The sequence below is a fragment of the Seriola dumerili genome, unplaced genomic scaffold (assembly GCF_002260705.1).
Source record: "Seriola dumerili isolate Sdu_G_001 unplaced genomic scaffold, Sdu_1.0 BDQW01000116.1, whole genome shotgun sequence".
Lineage (NCBI taxonomy): Eukaryota > Metazoa > Chordata > Actinopteri > Carangiformes > Carangidae > Seriola > Seriola dumerili.
This window is the reverse complement of record NW_019174371.1, coordinates 2,140,215-2,166,159: the sequence shown is the minus strand read 5'-3', so window position 1 is coordinate 2,166,159 and position 25,945 is coordinate 2,140,215. Positions and strand designations below refer to the sequence as shown.

Genomic DNA, 25,945 nt, shown 5'->3' with positions numbered 1-25,945 from the left:
GCCCCCCCCCCCCCCGGGGAGGCGCCTCACAGTTTGTCAGAATCCAAATGTCCAGAGTTTACCTCACTTTCATGGGAAGGCAGTGAGTGCTGAGCGCTGTCTAAATCCACAATTCATCAAGTGCACACAGGGCCTGAAGCAGACTTTGTGCAGGCTTCCAGTAGAGTCTGCTTAGGGTATAAATATAATATGTAACGTATTTATTTTTCAAAACGTTTTTATTTTTGTTGTATAAGTTTATTGATGTAGTAAGGTTTGAGTTAGGCTTAATCTGCAAGACTAGATGCACAAAGGTTTTTATTCATCTATGATCAATGTTCAGAAAAATACTTGTAAATGAGTTACAGGGTCAGAAATCTCAACTAATCTCCATGGAAACACGAGGTCCTCTGAGTTCCATCTCATGTTGCATTTCATCCCCTCGCGGTCCAGCACAAACTGACAATGACATGAAGAAAAAACATCAGTGCAAGAACACAACAAAGGTGCAAAACAAAACCTGTAATATTGTAATGACAACGACAATAACATGAGAGAATAACATTACTAGTGCAAATAAATGACTGCACACATAAATAACTGACTGTACAACATTTAAGTGCAATAAAAAACTGTTACATATATACAGGATCGGTGCATATTGGATAGGATATTTGGATTCCCCTCAGAATGAATTGTAATCAATGTGATGTTTTTAGCTTTTCATCTTGAGCCATCATCAGGTCCAAACTTGAATTTGGCTAATACTTAGTTTTATGACCAAACGCCTGGGAAACAAACTCCCATCAGCTTCAGCTCTACTTTGTAGTTAGTGCTAATTAGCAAACGTTAGCATGTTGGATACTAAACTAACATAGTAACATACCTGCTAAACATCAGCATGCTAGCATTGTCATTGTGAGCATGTTAGCATACTGAAGTTAGCATTTAGCTCATAGCGCTGCTGTGCCTGAGTACAGCTTTACGGAGCTGCTAGCCTGGCTGCTGTTTGAACCTCTTCACTCTTGTCTTTCAGCCCTCCTATCTGTCGGGCCGAGGGAGACCTGACCGATGGAAGCCACAAGTTTTCACCAAACTCGGAGTCGTCATTAGAGCCTCAGAAAACCTGCGGTGAGTCTGCTACTTTTGCATATACACTGCACACAGACGCACGCTTGCTTCAGAGGCTGTCTGCTCGCTGCCTCACTGACTCAGACCAAATCATTTTTGAGACTCATCCTTAAGTGGGTCAGAAGACCAGAGTTTCTGGATGTACTCCCTTTCTGCTGGTAATCCCATTAATCTACATGCCCTTTCATGGTGCAATACTTTCATCTCACCTCAATATTTACAGCTAATCTTTCACGGTCTCTGTGCTTACTATCTTTGTCTTGTTCGCTTCTGACTTCCTCTTTCATCTTTGGCCTGGACCCTTGCTCCTCCTCATTCCTTCACTTGTCCTCTACCCTGATTTTATTTTCTCCGCCATTTCTGATCTGTCATGGTCTGGTTTGGATTGATTTGTTGTCTTCTCCTCTCCATCTTTCAGGAGGTTTTTCCGAGACCTATGCAGCTCTTTGCGACTACAACGGAATTGGCTGCAAAGAAGAAGTGCAGTGGGTGAGGAGACTGTCTAAAACCGCTTCTGTCTGTTGTGCTTTTACTAGACCTTAAGCTACTCCTATTTTATGTGCAATTGGGGGGAAAAAAAAAACTAGGATCTTTTTTATCTTGGCGTCCCATGTCTCTCTGACTCTGTTACAGTTGGTTTCTTTTCCTCTCATCTCTCCTCTCTTTCTTTTTCTTGCCCTGCATCTCTGCTCCAGGATGTTGATACCATCTACCACTCTCAGGACAACAGGGAGTTCAACTTACTGGATTTCAGCCATCTTGACAGCAGGTGACATAGTTTACTGACATCTTAACTACACCCAGGCTCATTACAGCACACGAGCATGCACTGCTTGGAGAGACACAATTAACTTCTGCCAAACTTAGACTGCAGCAGTACACAAGTGCAGTTAGTCAGTCAGTGTGTGTGTGTGTGTGTGTGTGTGTGTGTACTCCAGCACATTGGGTTTGAAATGAAGCAATGATAATGGTGGTAAACTGCTGACTTTCAGCATTAATTTGAGATTGTTTACATCAGCTTCAGGGGGCATTTAGGGGACAGGAAGTAATTGGACACAAACTCATTATATTTTATATTTGTAAGTCCTGGTGCTGTCGATGTCTGGCAGTATGTGACCCATAGACATCAGCAGACAGTTGGCATGCTGCTTTGTGATGCTCTGCCAGAACTGTATTGCAGCCGTCTTCATTTTCCCTCCTGTGTTTGCATTGAAACACCTGCTCAGTTGCATTGGGATCTCTTGACTTGACTCGACCAGCTACTTTAAAAAACATAACACTGAAAGTCCCAATGCAGATCATCATTTGTAATGATGGGTATGTATTAGCATGTGGTATGGTATATGTCTATAATAAAGTTATACTGGTGTAACTTCATCATGAATTCAGCAGCACTCAGAGACTTTTCTTCAGCTTTTTTTTTAAAGCAGCGTGTGATGCACCTTATCCTCCTTATCCTCACTGTATTTGGCTGCAGTGTGAACAGATACAGACACACGAGTTTCTCTGCTATTGCTCTCCTTACAGAGTTACCCCTCCAGAGGTTGATACACGTTTCATTTTGAATTGAACTCTGGGACCTGTATTATTAAAATCCATTTGCAGTTCCCACCAATAACCACAGGTGCTGCCAATAAACCAGGACTGAAATCTCGTTGACTTTAACTGAAGCTGAAATTCATCACCTAACTTGTTTCGCTGAAATCCACTGTGTGGGAGTACAGACCCCAAAACAATAAAAACGCGTCGTCGTGCTAATACTTTCTGACTGCTCTGTACTTTTGGAAGATGTTTCTTCTTCCTGCATGCGTTCTCCATTATGCTGTTTTGCAAAAATGTTTCCCAGTACGGTACGGTGCATCCCTTCAGCTGTCAGTCCTCGTTTTATCTGACATTAGATTGGCTTTTTGTCTAACAAGACCCTCCCTGGGTGAAATTGTTGTGTGCATTAGTCCTGTACTCTCTCTGTGGCTCACTCTCCGTCCTATATCTCTGTTCAGTTTTGTTACAAGTTTGGGAAGATCATAGAGAAGGGGAATGATCTGCTTGTCAGAGGCAGAATCCAGGGCTCAGAAACAGCTGTAAGATGCCATATGTCTTCTCCTCAAACCCCCCCCCCACTGCTTTCTTTATTTAAGTCCCCCGTTTCCTTTCCTAGATGCACTGAGGAAGAGTGTGCTTGTCGTTCCAGCGCTGCCGTTCATGAAAAGATTTGGCAGCTGACACATGCAAATGGAGAATTCAGCCTGGCTTACTTGTCTTTTGTTTGAGGAATGTTTTGTCCTGAAAAAACCCTGAGGCCTATGGAATCTCTCTACTTTTCCTGTGTGTAGCGACAGCAGTCCTGACCGGAGAGGATACGTTCACACTTAAAAATGCATATCTCATCATAGGGCCGAAGCCTTGCTCTGCTGGTAAATCAAAAAGCCATTCATAGAAGCATGATTGCAGCAGCAACTCATGAATATATTAATGTCTTTCATATTGAGAGCTAAAATCACTGCATCACTGTTGTTTTTCCTCCAATATTTTATACAGTGTGTGATAAAGAGAGAGGCTTTGCAGGGGGAGCTGCCTGCGTGTGCTGTTTTTTTTTTTTTTTTAACGATCTTCCGTTAATATATTGTTCCCATGAGCCCACAACCCAGCGCTAAATATTCTCTTCCTGCTTTTCTAGAGAGGCTGTGTCAAATTGAAATTAATAGAGGAAGCACAGATTTGACAAAATAATCACCAAAAAAGAAAAAAAAAAAAAGAGAGTGTGCAAATGACGAGAGAAAGGATCTCTGAGTGGGTTCTTACATGACAATGTGTCAGAGTCCGATTGTGGTGCATTACTCTCTTCCTTCCATCCTTGTCCTTCCACATTTCTATTCCCTCCATCTCCCCCAATTGAGCCCGTCTAGCGTTACCGCGGGCGACAGGGCGATGCTTTTTCTGCTGACTGCTGTCCGTCCAAACACCGGCTCTTTCCTCTTGACTGAAAGCGGACACCTTTTTTCTCTGGCCCTGTCTCCTTCTCTTGTTATCCACTTCCTGTGTTTTTCTCCCCTTTCATTTTCTTTAGTTCTCCCCGTCTTTTTCTGAATCACACACACACACACACACACACACACTCATACTCTGCCTGTCTCTGTTGGTTCTATCTTGTCACTGCAAGTTGACACTGTGTTGTAGAGAGGAGTGTGTTTGTGTGTGTGTGTGTGTGTGTGTGTGTGAGAGTGAGTGAGAGAGAGAGAATCAGAGTCAAAGGATTGTGTGTTTGCATATATTTCTGTTTGTTTGTGTGAGAGAGAAAATGTCACACCTTGCCGCCCCAAGAAGTTCTTAGGGCACCTCTTGGCTTGACAGTCTCTCCCGTGTTTATACACACTCACACACACACACACACACACACACACACACACACACACACACACACACACACACACACACCAACCAAAAAACACCAGTCAAGGTACACTGGCTAACTTTCCTCCAACTTTGAATCTGTTACTGAATCAGGACAGCAGCTCCACAGCTCAGTGCCACCATCTGCCTCACATGTCACTGTTACTGCACCTGAGTCACGCAGCGATGAGTCGCTGCATCACAACACAGTCGCATGTTTCAAAATCCAACCATCTTCCAACTGGTGACGATGGTTTGTTGATCCAACTAGCAGCCAGTTTGCTATGAAATGTCTTATTAATATTTATGGTCCACAGAAGATGACTTAAAATGATTTTGGTGCCCTCTGACCTTTTACTCTGCTTCCACCAGTCGGGTCAGAATATGCCCCACTCAGTGGCCAAGATATTTTCATAAAGTGCTATAAATATTCATAGAGCCCACAGGGTAAATAGTAATGTTCTCGATGACCTCTGCTAACCTTTTGTCTACGACTACAAGAAGCAATTTCATTTGTTCATAAGAAATATGAAAATCTAAATGGCAGATTGCCATGAAATTTACTGAGCATATTCATCCTCCCCAGAGGACGAACCCTGTTTATTCTGGACACCTCCTGACCTTCCCACTGTTTTACCTACAAGCTAGTTCATAATCTAACAAGCTTATTGCCATGAAATGCTCTTGAGCACATTCATGCTCCAAGGGAGACTTTGATTCGAATGACTCCATGATGTTTTCTCCAGTAGCACCTCAAGACAAACTCTTATCTCTCCCTGTTAATTGTGAGAATTTCGAGGTGGAGGGAAGAGCCAGGATTAACTGTTTCCCCTGGTTTCCAGTCTTTGGAACCAGCTGCTGATTGTAGTTAACACATGAATGGTATCAATCTCCTCATCGAACTCGCTGCAAGGAAACAGTGTATCTCCCAAAATGTCAAAACTATAATTCAAACTTCATTTGTACCAGTTCGCAACACTTCATTCCCAACATGCATATAAAAGAGGGCCACAATGACAAATAGGATCTTTGTGCACAATATACTATTTATTGTACAGCCAGTGTGTGTGTGTGTGTGTACATTATTACAATATACAATATATCCAGTAAGAAGACTGTACTTGTGAGGACCATCTCTATATACAGTATATCAATATATAGTATAAGCTTTTCTAGAAGTGACAATAATGACCAATAATAAACCTGGACAATTTCTGGTACTGAGCCCCTATGGATCAACAGTAGGTACGTCATAAATGATGCTCATATGATGTTGCTCTTTCAGTTACTGTTTTATTTTTGTTATTCTGTTTTTTATTTATATATATATATACACACACACTTTGCTTGCCTGGGTTGATGGGGGTGGAGGGAAGGGATGGGCAGTATGAAGATGCTCAGTGTGCTGTTGTGTTTGTGGATTCATCCATTGGTGATTTGCTGATTTATTGTGGGGGGGGGGGGTAATTTAATCTTTAACCCTCATGCTAACACGGAGCTAATCTCAATCTTTATCTCAACATTAAATCCGACATGAATTGATCCGTGTGCAGAACTAAACGGGGACAGATTGACCCGCAGTGTCGTCGTGTGCAACAACAAGACGACACGTAAAACACACACTGCCTGACTGAGTGAGACATCATAGAGGTCAGTTACATGTCCTGCTGTCAAAACAGGAATCAACAGGCAGCGCTGATGATGAATCTTGACATGTGCATCATCTGCTGACACACACACATAGTCACTCACACACAGTCACACACACACACACACACACACATACATACATAGTCAGAATGGACTGGTCTGATGGCTGGCATGGAAATGAAAAAGGAACACAGCCTGTAGCCATTTTACTCCTCTGAGATATACTGTAATGGCCTGGCTACTGCAGTTACTGGCAACAGGACCCTCCCTGGCTGGATTACACACTTTCCTCCTCTCTCTTTCGTTCACTTTGTATTTCTCCTCCGTCTCTTCACACTTCTTTCTCTCTCTCTTTCTCTCTCTCTCTCCCTCTCCCTCTCTCCCTCTCTCTGGGCTTATTCTCTTTCACCATGCCTCCCCTCTCTCTGTGTGCTGCTGCTTGTTTGTCAGATGATGTATTGCAGGTGCAGCAGCAGTGTGGCTGTAGTTGGACCTTGGAGGATTCTAAAACTCTCTCTCTCTCCCTCTTTTCTCTCTCTTACTTTCTCTTTGTACCTCACAGACACACACAGGCTTGTCTGTGGGCTCTCTGTCTGTTTATGTACCGGTGGATGTAGCAGTATTTGAGGTCTGTAGCTGAGATCAGACTGTGGCTTTATTGAATAATCCACTGACCCGGCCATCGATCCTTACATCTCTCTCTGTTTTTTTCTTCTTCTTCTTCTCTGCTTCTCCTCCTCAGCGGGGCTGCAGTATCAGTCATCTTTTAGAAAGCAGCCCTGCCCACAGTGTTCTCCCTGTCATGATGATAAACTGCTTTTTACCAAAGCAGGAGCAAAGAAAAAGTTTGGCCTACGATAATGTGAATTTATGGATCAATGACATCAAATGGTTTTGAGCAGATGGAGGTTGCTAATTTAAAGATTTGCATTTTATCTCTTAATATATATATGTGTGTGTGTGTGTGTGTGTGTGTGTGTGTGTGTGTGTGTGTGTGTGTGTGTGTGTGTGTGTGTATCCATTCCAGGGACTTGGCGGTTATTGTGGCATCCATTGCATACAACACCTGGTTCACCAAGCTGTACTGCAAAGACATGCGCATTGTAACTATCTGTTTATCTTACTTACTTGTAAACCTTTTTGCCAGATGTAGACTATCAATCACTTTTCTTTGTTTAGTTTTCTTCTCTTATGTTTTCTCTGCCTGCCTGAATGTTATTAGAATACCTTTGTTTGTTTGTATTGACTTCTGTCCTGATGTGTTTAAAAACAAACAAACAAACAAACAAACAAAATCCCTGTCAAATCATGGTTGTAGCATCTGTTTGCATTTTCTAAGTCAACAAGTCATAAATACTAAATGAATATCAAGTTAAAAAAAGCAAGCTCAAAAGAGGACACGGAGTCAAGTTACCCTCTGCAAAGTTTTATGTACCTATTTAAGATGATGTGAATCTTTATTAAATATTCATAATGTGCATTAGAGTTAGTGGTATCCATTTGATGTGAACTACATGGAAACAGTCTTCAAAAAGTTACACAGATAAATATAATTTGAAAGGCATGAGATTCAATATATCGATTGTTAAAGCCTCTCAATACATGTTTTGAATTTTAAAGGTGCTCTGTGGAATTTTCTTGTAAACAAACTAAAGTTATATTTATATTTGATGTTACCCATCAAAACACATTGTGTGTGTCCTTGAACTCAAACAAAGAGACAAATGCATTTCCTTCCTCATGAAACATTTGCAAAGCTGATCTTAGTTTTGATTTTAAATCTGGCGCTGTGTACACAGTATAAGTGTATATGTGCCCTTGTGTGCACGATACAAACAAATATACAAATATACATGATACAAATCAGTTAAAGGTAAAATTTTGAAATAAAGAAACCTTTGTTATTAAGATTTATAGTAGTCTAACACAAAGAAAATTCACAACTGGCATCAGAATTTTTGAAGTTTTTGGGGTTTTTTTGTATCTGAAATCAAGCCCTGAGAGGCAAGTGAGTTTAGAGCAATTTCATAAAACTCCTCTAATAGTGTAAAATCTACAGTCCCTTTATCACAGCTTATTTATAAATGGCCTAATCCTACGACTGTGAAGTCCTGTTGTTTGTAGTTCACTTTCTCTGCCTTGATTCTTCCATCTGAGCTGGAAACGTTCAGTCAGAAGTTCATGTGTTACTTGTTTTCCGTCAGGGGTCGGAGGTGGTGGATCAAGTTCTTCACACAGTCAGCAAGTCCAACAGTCTGGAGGAGCTCACTCTGGAGAATGCAGGACTCAAATCGTAGGTTCCCTTTCTCCTATCTTCGTCATCATCATCATCACCAGCCCTGCCTGTCACCTCCCTTTGTATGATCTAATTTCCTCCCCCTTTCTTCTCCCCACGCCTTCACCTGTCAAACACTTCTCCACTTCTCCTACTTTGCCCTTTTCCTTTCTAGTCTGTCTCCTCTTCCCCTTTGCTTGTATCCTATCTTTTCACTTCCATCTCTCTCATCTCACCTCTTCACCTTAGCTTTTCTCACCTCTCCACTTGTCCTCACCCTCCCACTCCTCTTCACCTCCTCTGCTGTCTTGACCTTTCCAATTCTGTCTCTCCTCCTCTTTCTTTCCCTCTCACCTCTCTTAACCTCCACTCTTTCATCCAATAAAGTGCCAATAAAGATCCCTCTGTCTGCCGCTGGCAGGTGTATTGTTTCTCCACTGAAACATTAGTGAGATTTTGGGCTTTACCTGGAAAGACATTTCACCCTCTATTCAGAGCTGGTATCATTTAGCAGAGTAGTTTCCTTATTAAGTATTAATTGAGATGAATTGGCTGCCTCGGGGCAAGATGATTTACTGCACCATAATGATGAAGTTACCAAGTTTTTAAACATTCCCTGTATTAAATCACTTCCAATAGAGCGGGCGATTTTTATTAGAGGCGATCCACAAGCACTGCACCAAACCAATCAACCACTGAATCCACAAGTATGATATTCTCAGAGAGATAGGATACTCAAACAGTGTAGGACTTTAAAGGCTACCTCTGAATATACTCTGATATATGATTTTTAAATACACAAAATAAATGTAAGCTTGAAACGGGATTCTTGGGCACAAAAATGAAAGTATGGCACCGTAAAAGAAGTAGAAGTGAGTTATCACCTTGTCAGCAAGCTGTTGCCTTTTTATGCATCCAGCAGTCTGAAGCAACTTTGGGATTCATCTGGAGTGAAGGATTCTGGCCAACAGATGAGTGAGGATTTGAATATTTACTCTGCTTTTTAGATCTGTTTTGGTTTTCACCAACTCCTGAGGGAAATAACTGACACTGTAGAGGCTTAATTATTTATATTCACTAGCTAGTTTCTCATTCTGTAATTTTGCTGCTTGGTGCTGGGGCAGGTAACACACAGTGGGTTTATTGGAGCCAAATTATTATTTAATTCAGGAAAAAATCTTCTAAATGAAATCTAAAGAATAACTGATTAATGACTGAGAATCTGATCAGGCTGGCAACGATTTAAAGGTCCCATATTGTATAAAGGTAGATGTCCATGTGTTGTTTGATTATAAAGCAGGTCTAGCTTTTATATTAACACCGTGAAAGTATCAAAGCGCTCAGTCCACAGAGAAATGCACACAGCCTGTATTCAGAAACTGAGCCTTAAAACCAGCTGTCAGGACTTCTGTAACTTTGTGATGTCACAACTATACAGTCACTGACCTCAGCCACGCCCCAAGCCCCGCCCGCCTGGACCCACCATCCAGCCTTACAGTATTTGGTTTCTCTGAGTGTTTTAACTGAAATCTGCTATATTTTTATTCAGTCGCTCAGAAAACAGTCAGCCCATCAGAGGAGAAGCTCAGAACCTCTCCTCTGATTGGCTGACTGACCTGTTGTTACTAGAGCTCCAGAGAGAAGCCTGAGAGAGGAGATGTAAAACTACACTGAGATGGTTTTTGGTGCTAAAAACCACAAATATATCCATATACAAATAGATACGTGTATATATATATATAATATGGATCAACACTTCAAATGAAACACAGAAGTGTAAAATACGGGACCTTTAATGGCGTGACTTGCTGCTTCAGACACATGAGGGTCGATACCAGAAAAGTATGAAAGTTCCACACCCAGCCCTTCTCCCTCCCCTCATCTCTGACCGTACAGTAGGTGACTGTTAAAAAAAAAAAAAACTAATCTTTTACTGTCATTTATGATTTAAATGCATTTCCTCTACATTTTACCTTTACAGCAAAACGTAATTCAGATTGATTTAAATTTCTGCACAGTGACAATAAAACGTACACCCGTCACTAAGATATGTAGTTTTATTTATTTTATCAGATGCATTAAGGTGAATTAGGGAAATGTGTCCGGCAGATTTACTCAGTCCTGCAGACCAGCATTGAATTAGCAATTCTATAGAAAGCTCAATTTTCCTTTTTAACATTTTGTCTCCAGGGATTTTCCGCAGAAGATGGCGTCGGCTCTGTCGGAGAACCCAGCCTCTGTGATTCACTCTCTCAACCTGGCTCATAACACACTAGACAACCAAGGTACTGGCCTGGACTCGCTCTGAATTCTTTCTCCCTCCTACTTCTGTCTCTCTCAGGGAACCTCCGATTGTTCTTTTGCTTTTTATTTGGTTGCAGCTTTTGTTTGCTTTCAAAGAATTCAAAATCAATCTCTGTCCCCACAGAAGCCTCATTATCTGTTTCTCTTTCAAGTTATATGTCTATGACGGGTCCTCCTCTTTGGAGAAATGCTTTTATATTTCAGTCTCGCCCACAACTTGCCACACAAACCGAACCTCTTCTGTTTCTCTCTCTCTCTCTCTCTCTCTTTCTCTGTCTCTCTCTCTCTCTCTCTCTCTCTCTCTCTCTCTCTCTCTCTCTTAGAGAAATGCACTTTTCAATTGTGTCTGCCTCAGTCATTGTTGATATATATTAACCACTATACACCTTTCTGCGCTGAGTGAATGAGTGGGTAAGTGTGTGTGTGTGTGTGTGTGTGCACGCCAGGGTCAGGCTGTGCTTGCATGCAAATATCACTCATTAGCTAATTTCTGTCCTCCTGTCTGACACATGTCACTTCCACTCACTTCAACGAATTCTATGTGCTCACACTTGCCACCCTCTCTTTATGTATGTGTGTGTTCATGTGTGTGTTTCTGTGTGTACTGACAGTGTGTCCACTTACTTTATTGTAATTGGAGAGAAAAAAAAAAAAAAAGCACTGCAGCCTTAACTTCCACCATAATAGTGAAAAAAAAACCCTGTAATAACAACAAGAATGACCTTCAGTGCTGTGCCTGTTTAGTTACAATGTGTTTTCTTACTTTTCTTTGCCTTTCAAAGTAAGAGCTCTGTACATGAATACATGAATACAAGCTGAGAACGCCAGGAAAATGCAGGAACCAGGAAACGAGGTTTGGCGTTACAATGAATTCCATTTTTAATAAAGCCGAGCCTTTCATATTATCATCATGGCTGCAGTTTCTTTAATCAAATGGCTGAGCTGAAAGTACGTTACGTAATCCAGCCTGGCATATGGTATTCATATGGGTTTGTCTCTGCAGTGGGTATGTGGGAGAAAGTGAGATTGTGAAGTATGATGGTATTATGTTCTTGTAGCTGTAGCAGGCTATGCATGTGGGTTATAAGTGTGTTTAGTGTCTGTGTATGTTTTGAAGGAGGTGAATTTGCCACAGAGCATTTCATTGTTATGTGACAAAGCTGTGTGTGGGCTGATTTACTGTCGTAGTCATAACTCTTCAGCAGGGGATGGGTGTAGGGCTGTAAGCAGCAATTATTTTCATTGTAGATTAATCTGTCTGTTATTTTAAGTGATTTCAGATGTCCATCAACATGTCCCAACATTGTCTTCAAATTGCTCATTTTATCCAACTAATATTCCAAAATCCAACGGTTTCACTTCACAAAACCAGCAAATATTCACATTTGATTGGTTGGAATTAATATTAATTATTCATTTTGGCTTGAGATAGGTAGATATGTGTGATTAAATGAAGCTTTTATTTTTTCTTCTCTCCTCTCATACCAGGAGTCTCCAACCTGATTCAACAGGTGTGTCGCCTCAACAAGGGACTGCGCCTCCTCAACCTCTCAAAGACCTCCCTGTCCTCCAAGGGTAGGAGTTGCTCCTCTGAGACACAGCAGCCCCTAGTGGCTGACACTTCACACACACACACACACACACACACACACACACACTATAATAAATGTTCAATTAAATTTTGGAGCTGGTGCAAGACTGTGTGTCTTGCTCAAAGACGCCTCAGCAGAGTGAAAGCTTGCTTTAAAAAGTCTCACAAACCACAATGCTGCCACAAATGCATTTTCGTTTGGGCTGGCATTTCCTCACACAGATCAACACACCCGTGCATGTACAGTAGGATCCATCTACCACATGATAATCAGGCCAGAATCATAAGTAGTTGATCTGTTTTCCCCCTAAAATCCTACAAAGGCATTAGTGCAGTGTCCCAGTTCTGTTGCTTTTATCCTGCATGGTACCGCCATCCTGCAGTATTACAGCAGATTCAAAAGATAACATACAGATGTAAATCCATACATTAACAGCCTTATCCTTATGGTATTTTGATCATTATAACATATTTCAATGCATTTTTAAATCTTTTTATAGCATTAATGGGTTATGATTATTTTTATCTGATTTAGCTTATATGAGTTGCAGAAGAGAAGTATGCTGCCCTCCGAAGGCAAAAGACAGTAACTACAAATTTGGTCAAAACTGAGTTAAGAACTAAATCTGAATTTCTGATATCTGGCCTATGTTTACCATATGAAAAACTTTTATGCCACGGAAGATTAAATTTGTGAAACGGCATATAAAATTAGCAGTAACTATATAAATAAGATAGAAAACAAACCACAGTAACTGCACTCTGGTTTGGTAGTAACGTTAGCTAAACACAATCATTTTGAGGGAAAAATAAACCCAGCTAAATTCCAGCTAAAGCTAACTATCTTAGCAGAGTAGCAGTAACTATTTTACCATTTGATGCTAGTGGATGCTAGCTATTTGCTGTGGTTAAGCTACCTTTAAATTGGATTTAATTGTAGATTTTTATACCCATTTCACTTAAATATTAATAGCAGACAGACGTAGCTAAACAGGGATTCATTATTTACCCAGAACTATGGGCTGTGAATAATGAAAAAAGTTTATTTTCTTAAATAGTTTATAGTTAAAGTGGATAATAAAACTGAAAGATAACGTTCTAATTAGATTATCTAAAGGTAGTATCATCTTTCTTCTAGTTGTGCTGTTGGGGTTGGGGGGGGGGGCGTTGGGTTCTCTCTGTTACTTTTTCGGACCAGCTTGAAAACACTAAACCCTTGAATCTCAACTCCTCTGCCTCTGCAGTTACTGCTCTCTGCCTTTGTTGGGCAGCATGGATGAGGAGGATTTGAATGTAATTATAAGGCTGAAAGTTTGTGTCATACAGAACATTCAGAAAGTATTCAGACCCTTTCATGTTTTTCACATTTTCTTATGTCTCTGCTTCTGCAGCCTTATGTTAGATTTTTGTTTTTTCCCCTTCAATCTACACTCAATACTCCATAATGACTGTGAAAACAGTTTAGAAATATTTGCAAATGTATTAAAAAGGAGAAACTGGAATATCACATTGATATAGATATTCAGATCCTTTGCAATGAGCTCAGGAGCTTCCCATTTCTCTTGATCATCTTTGAGATGTTTCTACACCTTGATTGGACATGATTTGTAAGGGCAAACACACCTGTTCAAAGTCTCACAGCTGACACTGCATATCAGAGCGAAAACCAAGCCATGGGGTCAAAGGACCTGCCTGCAGAGCTCACAGACAGATTTCTGTTGAGGTGCACATCTGGGGAAGGACACAAGAAAAAGTTCTGCTGCACTGAAGCAGAGCCTCCTCCATAATTCTTTAATGGAGGTAGTATGGAACAACCAGGACCCGTCCAGAAGCTGGCTGCACGGCCAAACTGAGCAATCGAGGAGAAGGGCCTTGGTAAGAGAGGCGGTCACTGCGGCTGAGCTGCAGAGATCCTGTGTGGAGATGGAGAAAACCTGGCAGCGCCTCATCTCCTGCCCAGCACCATCCCTACGGTGAAGCATGATGGTGGCAGCATCTGCTGTGGGGGGGGGGCGTTTTTCAGCAGCAGGTTTGACAGATTTGACAAGATACACTTTATTGTCCCCACGGGAAAATGTGCCTTGTTCTCACACGTAACTGCCTCCATAGTAATGTAAAACAAATAACAAACAACATATAAACAAAGCGGCACATACTGTAGCAAATCACAGCCACAAATTACACATTACACACACTGTGTGTGTAATATCGCACATATTGCACATATTACACAACCAGTGATAAAGTGATAAGAACACCATGAAGCTAGTGCACAACCCCTGCAGCATCAGGCAGCATTATTTAAAATTTTAATTGAGGTTGGCACAAATGAGTTTTTAAAACAGTCGGGTTTACATTGTGGTTCTCTGTATCGTCTGCCAGAGGGAAGAGCTCTTACTCATGGAGAACATCAGATGGGTCGGACAATATTCTCTGTGCTTGCCCGAGTACAGGCTCCTTTTATATAGTTATATTATTGGAAGGACTGGTTCATTTCTCCCCATAACCTTCACTGCATGCTGAACCAGACAGCAAGCTTTTAACTGTACACTGAGATTGCTTTAGCATGATGACATCCCATAGCTGACTGTGCTCCCTAATACAGCCTGGTAGAATAAGAACATATTCCTCTGGTCCACCCCTGTACACCCTGAGTCTGAGTAGGAAGTATAATCACATCATCATGTATAACCACTGGACTGTGATCCCCCTCTGACCTGGGGTCCAGAACCCTCTCCTCGGTTTTTCTCACATTTAAAATGAGATGGTTGGTATCACACCACTGCACAGAGCGAAAGCTTTACACATATATCCTTAATGAAAACCTGATCCAGAGTGCTCGGGACTTCAGACTGGGCTTCACAGTCAACAGGACAAAGATCCTATAAGCACAGAGCCAAGGCAACGCAAGAGTGGCTTAGGGCCAACTCTGTGACTCTCTTTGAGTGGCCCAGTCAGAGCCCCGACTTGAACCCAGCCGAACATCTCTGGAGACGGTCCCCAACCGAACCAGACAGAGCCTAAGAGGATCTGCAGAGAAGAGTGGCAGAAAATTCCCCCAAATCCAGGTGTGCAAAGCTGTTTGAGTCATACCCAAGAAAATTGAAGGGTGTATTTTCTGCCAAAGATGCTTCAACTAAGTCCTGAGCAAAGGGTCTGAATACTTATATCAATGTGATGTTTCAGTTTTTCCTTTTTTTTCTTTTTTTCTGTTTTCACTTTGTGAAAATGTAGATTGATGAGGGAGATGGGAAAAAAACGAAAAGCTGCAACATAACAAAAAGTGACGTGGTCTGAACACTCTCTGAATGCACTGCATATATTTGCCACAGACAATGACCTTCATACCCTGCCAGTCTATGTTATGAATGGGAAAACCACACGAGGTGTGATTTTTACAAAGGCAGTGATTCGGCGAGGAATGCAGTGATGGTGCTGACCTTGAATGGGTGGGTGTTGGTATGACTTTGCAGGGGCTGGGCATTCTTTGTTGAATATTTATAGATCCATCTCTCTCTCTCTCTCTCCCCCCGTTCCCTCCCCTCCCTCTGTCTTCTGTCTCTAAAACACCTACACATATGCCGACACAAGCACGTACACACACAGGCAAGATACATCTCGCATGTTTTCACACCCCCAGCTCCCACACACACACACACACACACTTGACACTGTCACACAGACCGGATGGCTTCGGAAAAAAGTCTTCCACTTTCAGAAGAATTTTGAGCACTGATAGATTACATGTAGGCGGGAGGGGGGGGGGGGGGGGGGGGGGGGGGTAGGGGGGGAGGATTAGACACCCTGTCCCCTCTTCCCCTCATTTCGCTCCTAATCGCTACAAATTAGGGATGAAGAGCTTAGTGCCTTGCCAGCTTCAGAGCGGCACATGCGGGAGCTGGCTCCCAGTTCTAAAGAACAGGGAGAAACGCACTTCCTGCAACTGCTGACTATAATGGAGGACATATGGTAGAGTGAACAGCACACAGAGTAATGGCGGTTGTTAGACTTTTTGTTTTACTCGTCGCTGCTGATAGATGTTCCTCCCGTGTTGTTGTTGTTGTCGTCGTTGGGTCTATATTTAATCCTCAGCTTGCTGCGTCGTGCTGTGCTTTGCGTCAGTGTTGCAGGGTGAGGATTTTAATGAGGGGCTCCTTCAGGCCCGTGGGTGTAATTGCGAAGTGATCTGATTTGAGAAAATGGGTTTTCTTTTTTGTTTTTGCATTTCAGGGGGTGCACTCGGATCCTGGGATAGGCGGAGAAAACGTTTCTGGCTTCTTCCAAAAGCTCTTCTCATACTAGCCTGAGCTCACCAGTCTTCCCGCAATTATACTTTTACCACGGAGCCTGCCCCCCCTCCTCCATTATGTAGTTTTGTATTCATTAGTCGCTAATAAGTCACGTCCAGAGCAATAAATTGTCTCACTGAAAAAAACAGGCTGATTATAAGGTGATTAAATGACTGAAGGATGAATATAACTTGTTTTGTTCTTCTGCCTCTATCCCCCCCCCCCATTTAGGTGTTGTGTCTCTGTCGCAGGCGTTATGTTCAAGTGATGACTACTCCAACTCTCTGCTGCATCTGGACCTGAGCAAAAACCCCGGGGTTCTGTCTGGAGAGGACGCCACAGTGAGGAACACACATTCAAAAACACAGTATCAGCGACTATGAAAAGGATTCACCCTCCTGGAATTTGTTTATGTCTTGAGTGATCAATAATGAGACTGTAACCTTCCTCGCATTAATAATGAAACAAACACACATGCCATCACATTTTCTACATGGCTCTCCATCATTTGATGTTTGGACTGGCCACTTCTAATTCTTTCATCTCTTGCATCCTCTTCTTCTGCAGTTTTATTAACGGCACCTGACTCATTATCACAATGCTCCCAACTCGTTATATTTAAATGACGGAAGTGGATAGAAACATGCATTAATTAGCATTTTCTTTTCCCAACTTTCTTGAAATTGGGTTATAACCTGGAGTGGAAACCTTTGTTTCTTTATTTGGATCCCCATTAGCTTCCACAAAGGGGTTTTACAACATTTAATCAAAAGGGAATTTAATGTCGGGCGGCACGGCGGTGCAGTGGTTAGCAATGTCGCCTCAGAGCAAGAAGGTTCTGGTTTTGAACCTGCCGGGTTGGCTTGGGCCTTTTCTCTGTGTTTGCATGTTCCGCTCGTGCCCGTGTGGGTTCCCTCCCGGTTCTCCAGCTTCCTCCCACAACCCAAAGACACGCAGGTTAATTGGCGACTCTAAATTACCCGTAGGTGTGAATGGTTGTTTGTCTCTGTATATCAGCCTTGTGATAGACTGGCAACCTGTGCAGGGTGAACCCCTTCCTCAGCCAGTGTCGGCTGGGATCGGCTCCAGCTCTGGATGGTTGGTGTGGCTAATGAAGGAATGAAAAAAGAATGAATGAATGGACTTAATGTCACCAGAAAAAGAGCCTTTAATGTCGAAGTGAAAACAGATTTTGACAAAGTGAACTCAATGAATCGTAAAACTACATGTTTGCATAAATATTTACCCATTCTTCTTTGTACAGCTGCTCACGCGCTGACAGGGTGTTTGGGAATCGTGAGCAAACTGCATTTTCCAATCGGATTCTGCTTTGGATTGATTCTCGGCCGCTCCACTACATTAACGCTGCTGTTTTCAAGCCGTTCTTCTGTAGCTTTGGCTTCGTGCTTGGGCTTGTTTCTGCAACAATATCTCTACTGTATCCCGACAGTATGATGCCGCCTCCACTATAGTTCACACTGGGGATGTTATGTTATGTTTATCATTATGTCTGATGGCCAGAAAGCTCAGCTATGGTCTCATCAGATCACTGAGGCTTCTTCTCGCTGACTTCAAAGTTTCCCATGTGCCTTGTGGCAAACTGTAGCTCAGATGTCAGATGAGTCTTTTTCATATCGCTGTGAAAGGTGAAACATCCGACCAACTGCAGATGCATACTCCGTCTCTCCAATCTGATCCCTCTCTCACTCATCTCCTCGTCCGGTCACTCAGCGGATTTACAGCTGTGCCCAACTCTCTACTTTTCTTACTGATCGATTCAACTGGACTCCAGGGGATGTTCAGTGGCTTGGAAACGTTCTTGTAAGCGTCTCCTGGCTTTTCAGTCAGCTTTTTTATGGAGTTGCTCGGAGTCTTCCTTTGTCTTTATGGCGGTAGTTTTGCCACAAAACAGACTCACAAAATTTCCGCCATCGCAGATACAGGTGCATTTATACTACAGTCAGCTGAAGCCTATTGCACACAGGTAATCTCCATTTAATTATGTGTTTTTTAAAACCCATTAGCTTTCGACATGCTTAGTATTTTATATTGGTAATTAATTTAGATCACTTTCTGGAGACGTGCTCTCACTTTGATATTAATGTTTTTATCTGTTGATTAATGTCAAAAAAGCCAAATCAAATCTGCTTTGATTCATTGTTGCAAAACAAAACATGAAAAATTCCAAAGGGGGTGAAAACGTTTTATAATCGCTGTATATTTGGTATAAACAGTTCTGTGCAGAGGTTTTAGGCACTAAAAGGAAAGCGAGGAGGCTTTCAAACATGATGCCATGAATAGTTTTTATTTATCAATTCACTTTATTGCAAAATGCAGTAAACAAGACAAAAAAAAACTAAGTACTCTCATGTCCCAAATCATGTAATCCCAGACTGAGTGTATGATGTTGAGATCAGAGCTCTGTGGAGGACGGACCATCTGTTGCGGGACTCCTTGTTCCTCTTGTCCCTGAAGAAAGGAAACCCTGGAGGGACTGATCAGACACCTTCCTGATGATATTGCATGATGGATAAGGATATAAACATCTAAATAGAGCTTTTGCACAGCACTGTATATAGCATGAAGGTATATTTTCTGTATTGATTTTCTAATTGTTTTTCCTGTGCAGAACCTGTACCTGTTCCTGGCCCAGCCCAACTGCCTGGTCCATTTGGACCTGTCTGGGACAGACTGCACTGTGGACTCGGTATGTACTCGCTGTCTCTGTAACAGTCACTATCCACCTATCTGTGTCCGATCTCATCTCTGGGATGGGATTCAGGCCAAGAAACAGAAAGGCGTAGCGTCCTGAATACGAATGGCCCACTGAGCAAAAACACTGTTACCTCGGTTGACTCACAGCCTTTCTCTGAGCTCCTCTGTGCATAAAGCCTTGAGTGAAAGCTATTAGAAGGCACTATAATACAAATGTATACCCGCTTATGAATTATACAAATGATCCATTGTATGAATGGCATGCACGAGCTTTTGTCTTGTGTATTTGTTCACATCTTTGTCACTTCAAAGAGATGAATTTGTCTGTGTTGTCACTGTGTCTAAATTTAAACTGCGTCTGCCACTGTGACAAAACAGTGTCTTGCCGCATTAGCGGATACGCTAGCAGCTGAAAGGATGACAGAGCTTTCCGTGTGAAAGACTTCAGTGACCACGCTTCAATGTTTCTGCCCCTGCTGGTTACTGCTGAGACGGCACTTCTGCCTAGTTCACTGTGGATACACCAGACTAGAAAGTTACAGCTGTACTCGGGATGTTGCCGGTGTCCGTCTCCCTCTGGAAGATGTAGAGTTTTGTGAGGAGTGCCGGTTGATCGGGAGGTCACATTTATTGTTTATGTCTGCTGCGTTGTCAGTGCTGTATTGGCTGCTGAGGGCTGGACGCGCAGCGGGGACATGCAAGGTTAGATCCAACAGACATAAATATCCTTTTCTTCATTTGTCCTTCTGCTGCAGGGAGGTTAGAGGTCAGTGTCCGCTACAGATCTGCTCTGAGCTCTGCTCGTGCTCAGTGACACCTCAGCAGAACAGTGACCCCCCCCCCCCCCCCCCCCGTGCCGCCATGATGTCCTGTCATAGTACAAATTTTAATCCCATTGCTGATTCAGTACTGTGTTCTTCCCAGTGGTGGACTATAAAGAAGTACATTTACTCTACTTTACTGTACTTGTGGTACGTGTACTCTACATTTTAGAAGTAAATATTGCGTTTTTTTACTTTTCTACATTTATCTAACAGTTTTATTACTGCTTACTTTGCATATTTTTGGAGATTATTTTTCTTACAAAACATGTAATCAGCTTCTTCATGATGCATTGTTCATTGATAAGATAAGAAAATGCCGGCACTCACAGTTAAATAGTCTTATTATTTAATATGGGGCAATCAACGGACGCGTTTCTGTTTTAGCCATCATCAGCGTAAGAAACAGTGTTGTTCATTGTTGTTATCAGGTCATTTTAGTCTAGAACTTGAGTCATTCATTAAGTTGAATAAATGCATAAGAAAAGAGTGAAGAAATATGTTGGTGTAATACAAATATTTGAAGCTGTTTTCAGTGCAAGTTGTGTCAAGATAAAATACATTTTTCCTAACTAGCTCTGCGGCCTGCCTGGAGCACATCTGAAACAAAATACCAAAATGCCTTTTTGATGAATGATAGCTGTCAGCACTAACCACCATGACAAAACACACACACACACACACACACACACACACACACACACACACACACACACACACACACACACACACACACACACACACACACACTCTGTGTCCCTGTGACTGCTTCACAACAGAAGTCACCCTGTGAACCAGCAGCAGTAGGAAATGATCAGTTTACATTAGCAGTAACTCGATAACAGTGTTAAGAGAGTGAACAGTGAGGCTGATGTCAGTGAGCCACGATCACAGACTGGACTGCTGCATTACGTGCCGCATCATTTCATGTGAATCCCTTGGACATGTGGACTCACAATGAAAACTAACAATGAAAACCACCATATAAAGAGATGGTTTTCAAATGTAAATACACTGAATGGTTCTTGCAGTGGATTTCAGTTCAGGCTGTGTTACAGAAACTTCCTATCTTAAGTTTTAAGACAGGAAGAGTATAAGACAGGATTTTTCCCAAATTGGTATTACAGCAGCAAATCCTAATTTAAGAAAGGATAGCCGTTGATATGACTTTCACTTTTCCACCACTTAGGGGAACGGTCTCGTCCAATGTTGCTCATCTTTTATCGCTTTTACACAACCCACGAAATGTCAACAGGCTGAACTTAGAGGCTGATCAGAGATGCTAACGATGTGTTGTGGTTTGACGCCGAAACACTCATTTGTAGAAACAGGCTTATCTTATCTCCCGTGTTACTGTTGTTGTAAATCTCACCAAAAAAACTCACCTGTCTTGAAGTTGAGAGCCCGTCGTTGTTTTAGTTCCATTGTTTGTACGATTTCAATGAGAAATCTAATGGGTCAGTGAGATGAGATGAGGAAAAGTAGCATCTGTTGCTAGGTAACAGACACAAAAGTTGATAACTGATGTTGGATTGAGTATTTAGGATTTCTTAACCTGAGATAAGACGGGATGAAATAAGATGAAATAGGGACATTGACTTCAGAACTGTTCATCTGTAATGGCTTTTCTTCCTGAATCAGATCCTAATAACCCAAATTACCATGGTTACCAAACAGTTAAAACAGGATTTGCAAGTTAGGAAATTTCTATAAAACGGCCCTAGGATTTTAACTTTAAACTGCCTCAGATTTAATGAAGCAACTCCGCCTCGACCAACTACAACGGCTCACACATTAAATATTAATACTATTTTATTATTCTACTTGTGTTACTTTTTTAAAAAAGGATTTTGAGTGGGGGAAAAAAACATTGTTGTTCTACTTATACTTCAGTGAAGGGTCTTAATTTCTCTTCCAGCCGTGGTTCCTCCCTCCCTCCTCTTCACTGCGATGTGTTTGCTCTCCTCACTTGCTGCACGTCACTTTTAAACACCCGGGAGCAGCGAGCTTGTCGGGCAGGAATCGGTTCCATGGAGGAACAGTCCGACCTGTGAAAACTAATCCTCCTCCCTCTTGTTAAAGCGGGCCATGGATTTCGTGTTGAATTATCTGCATGAATGGAAGTCAGTGCGTCTGTTATTTTTAAGTTCTCAATATTTGTCTGTCTTTATCTCTTTTAAAAACTCCCCTTTAGACCAGCAGACTAGAATGGCTGCTTCATGTCCTGTTTTGTTAATTATCATTTATCCTTGAGAGAAACTGTCTGAGGGAGGATTTGTCTTTTTTAGTGTTGGCCTGTGGGATTGAATTATTAATAAGTTCCTTTTTTAATCTGCGCTGACATACCATCGCCGGTCGATTAGTCAATTTGGGTGATGGATCACAGTGCCAGGGAAAAATGGATTCGTCTGATAGTTTAACCTCTCGCAAGTGATGAGATGATACTTAGAGTCTTACCAGAAATTGTTTTTTTTTGATGCTGCTCATATTTGCTCAGAGCACTCTCCTGTTCACAAACGCACATACTTCTTCTTTATTTCAAGATAAAATGGGTCATGAGGTTTGCGAAACATTAATTTCCTATATTTTCCACAGCCTTTTAGTTTGAAAGTGAGCGATATCTTCACTAGAAGAGAGCTTGAGTTGATACACACTTGGATGGATGGTGGATGAATGGCTGTGCTGCAGCATGATGTTATGTAAGAAGGGAAACTGCAGGTGACACAGCACGTTTGATTTCTTACACGTTTTTCTCAGTTTTTAATATGAAACTTGACGTTTGATGGATAGTCAATATAACAAAATGAGGAACTGTGAGTAATTCATTTTTTCCCTGGTATGGGTAAAGCTTGACTTTGATTCAGTGTAATACAATTACACTTCTTATTGCCCATTTGGTCCTGCTTTCGGGAATTAGTTGACTTCTCTGACAGATGAGCACTTTCCGTACGCACTTTGAAAGACTGGTAGAAACACAGTGTCTGCTATATTTCACTCAGCTGCTGCAGCTAGGCGGCATTAACCCTTAAATGGACAAGAATTAATCAAGAAAAACCCCAAAACATGATTTCTTCTTCTTTTATGAATTCATAGTTTTCTATTTAGCATATAGATTTAAAAAAAAAACATTCAAAACTTTTTTGTCAGACTGTTAGAAAAGTTTGGAATCTTTTATACCCTAAACATTTTCTGTGTCCATAAATAGTGGAAATGCTGCAATAAGGTAACTTCTCAACAAGTGAATCAATATTTCAACTCAAGCTGCAATTGATTTCCAGGCTGTAAAGGAGTGAAAACTACACGGAAAGTCCTTGTTCTTTTTCAAATTGCCAGAGGTATGAAAATGGAATTCAAATTTCACTCCCACATTAAAATAAAGTTCTGTATCAACCGTGAAAAAAGAAATATTTTAAAGTGAAAAACTTTTACATTGAATTGAGACATTTTAAACTATATATATATATGTGTGTGTGTGTGTGTGTGTGCGCGTGCGTGCGTGCGTGCAGCCAGTTGTGAAAGAAGAACTTACTTAAGCAACAACCAAACACCAAAAAGAACAATATAAAATAAATAATTAAATAATAATAAAAAAGCAAAATTTAATTAAAAAATCTAAAGTAAAAAGACTCATAAGAGTTTTACTTTTGACACTAGGTTTAACTACTTTAAATACAGGTGGGCTGATTAGGCCGTTGGTTCCCAACCTGTAAAGGTTCCCAGGAGAAATCTGAGGGGTCATGAGATGATTAAAAAAGCTCCAATACACAAGTTTATATTAATTTGTTGGACTTTCTCTAATTTTTCTTTTGTGTGATAATTTCACCTCTTTGTGCCTTGATTAATTATTTAGATTAAACCAAATGTCTCTTTGGCGGAAATGCTAATAACTCATAGACAAACTGAAACTAGATACTGATTTTCTGTGTGTTGTCACAAGCCAAAAACGTCGAGAGCTTCCGGTTTAAATCTTAACCGATGCCTTGTGCTTTTATGACGTTATCATATGTTGTTTTATCTTAAACTGTCAGATAAACGTAGTGGAGTAAACGGCACAATATTCTCCCAACTGAAATGTTGCGGAGTAGAAGAAAAGCTGCAGATACTCCGACGCTGCTCACACGCTGGGATCATCAGTGACTGTCTGAGCCAAACAGCAGAACACAGTTCGTGCCCTGCTCACATGTACATAGCAGTAATGTAGCATCTTCCTCAGTGCATCTCGAGCAACTAGTCTTAACAGAAACACAGAAAGCCATATTGGAGAATTTGACATTCAGATCTGATGATGCCATTTGTCTTAGAAATCACATTCAACAGAAGCTAAACCCACCTGTTGTGTTATTTAATAAACTTGGTAAACATTGTGTTATCTTGAACAAATCCCAACCATATGGCACAAAAAGGATAAAAGCAAAGACTGTTTTTATCCTGATTTTACATCTCATTTTGTTCTGGACTTAGCACCTCATGTTCCTGATGGGAAAGCGGTCTCAGACTGCTGGACCTGTTTGTATCTGTAGCGCTGCAGGGACATTTTTATTGAAGAAGTTTCAGCCGAAATATAGTAGCATCATTTTTTTTTTAACCCGTCTGTGTGCGTCAGTTTTAATCGACACTGCAACCATTTGTGCAGCCTCGTAGCCAAAACAACTGCTGTACGACACAACCGTATTCACTGTAGTGAACGTAACACAACCCCCGTTTGTCTCTCTGTCTCTCCGCCAGTTGTTCGGTGCCTTGCTGCGAGGGTGCTGCGCTGACCTCTCCTACCTGAACTTGTCCAAGAACTCCTTCTCTCACAGGTGGGTGTTCACCTCCAGTGTAAATCGCTGTTAACTGATTCATTTCTTGTACTTTCCTTAAAGCGCACAGACACATTAGTTTTCCTCCTCTGACTCAGCCAAACGGCTCTGGAGGAATTCCAGTCAGGAGGCAGCGAGCAGAGCGAGCATCATCATTTATTTTCTGCTGTAGATTAGTGTTTAGCTCTGGACCTCACTGACGGAATTAACGTGCACGTTCGCCTCACTCCTCTCATTTGCTCTGCCTTACTGTGTGTGTGTGTGTGTGTGTGTGTGTGTGTGTGTGTGTGTGTGCTTCCGTCTTTCTGTAATGTACACATGTCTCTGTTTGCTAACAAGTTTTCTGTCTGTCAAGCACTTGTATGCATTCCCGCAAGTGTATTTTATGTGTGTGTGTGTGTGTGTGTGTGTTTACCTAGCTAGCAGGCAAGAAGCAGCTCCGGCTCTCATCATGTCATGTCCCCCAGGAGCCCAGGAGCTTCCCTGCTCAGCATATTGCATTACATGAATTACAGAGAAAAATGAGACTAATTTTAGATGGGAATTATGGTTCCATTCCCCAGGCTCCCACGCCTGCATTTTTTTCCCTTCTGTTTCTTTGTATCTACTGTATCTCTCTCTCTCTCTCTCTTTTTCCATCGTTTACTTTTTCTTTTTTGCATATATCTGGCTGCACCTCTTGTTCAGTTTTTCACCTTACTTACTTTTTGTTATGTGAATTCCCTCTCTTGCTGGAGCTCTTGGCCGCATAACTTCTTCTTTCTCAAGACAGTTTATAATGAGAAGATTGAATTTCCCACTATCTCCACCCCCCTACCCCCCCCCCCCCCCCCCCTCTTACTGTTGACATCCACACTCCATCCATCTTCTCTGGCTGGTTTTAATCCTTTGCTTCCAGTGGCTGTTTTCCCCCTCTCTTATCCCTCTCTTCTTTCTCACTGCCTCCTTCACTCCATCATCCTCTCCTGCTTCTCTTCCTCTGTCTTTATCACCCTTCA

The 25,945-nt window shown here is 41.7% G+C and overlaps 1 protein-coding gene across 1 annotated transcript in view; it reads left to right on the top strand.

The window, feature by feature from the left end:
• LOC111223807 (capping protein, Arp2/3 and myosin-I linker protein 3-like) overlaps positions 1–25,945 on the top strand; it is an 86,734-nt gene that overhangs the window by 22,296 nt on the left and 38,493 nt on the right. Inside the window, exons 6-15 of the mRNA XM_022748084.1 lie at positions 1,016–1,110; positions 1,529–1,599; positions 1,806–1,879; positions 7,178–7,253; positions 8,355–8,443; positions 10,616–10,710; positions 12,218–12,304; positions 16,841–16,950; positions 19,239–19,316; positions 24,871–24,947. Coding sequence (XP_022603805.1) covers positions 1,016–1,110; positions 1,529–1,599; positions 1,806–1,879; positions 7,178–7,253; positions 8,355–8,443; positions 10,616–10,710; positions 12,218–12,304; positions 16,841–16,950; positions 19,239–19,316; positions 24,871–24,947 — 852 coding nt within the window. The remainder of the gene's footprint in view (positions 1–1,015; positions 1,111–1,528; positions 1,600–1,805; positions 1,880–7,177; positions 7,254–8,354; positions 8,444–10,615; positions 10,711–12,217; positions 12,305–16,840; positions 16,951–19,238; positions 19,317–24,870; positions 24,948–25,945) is intronic.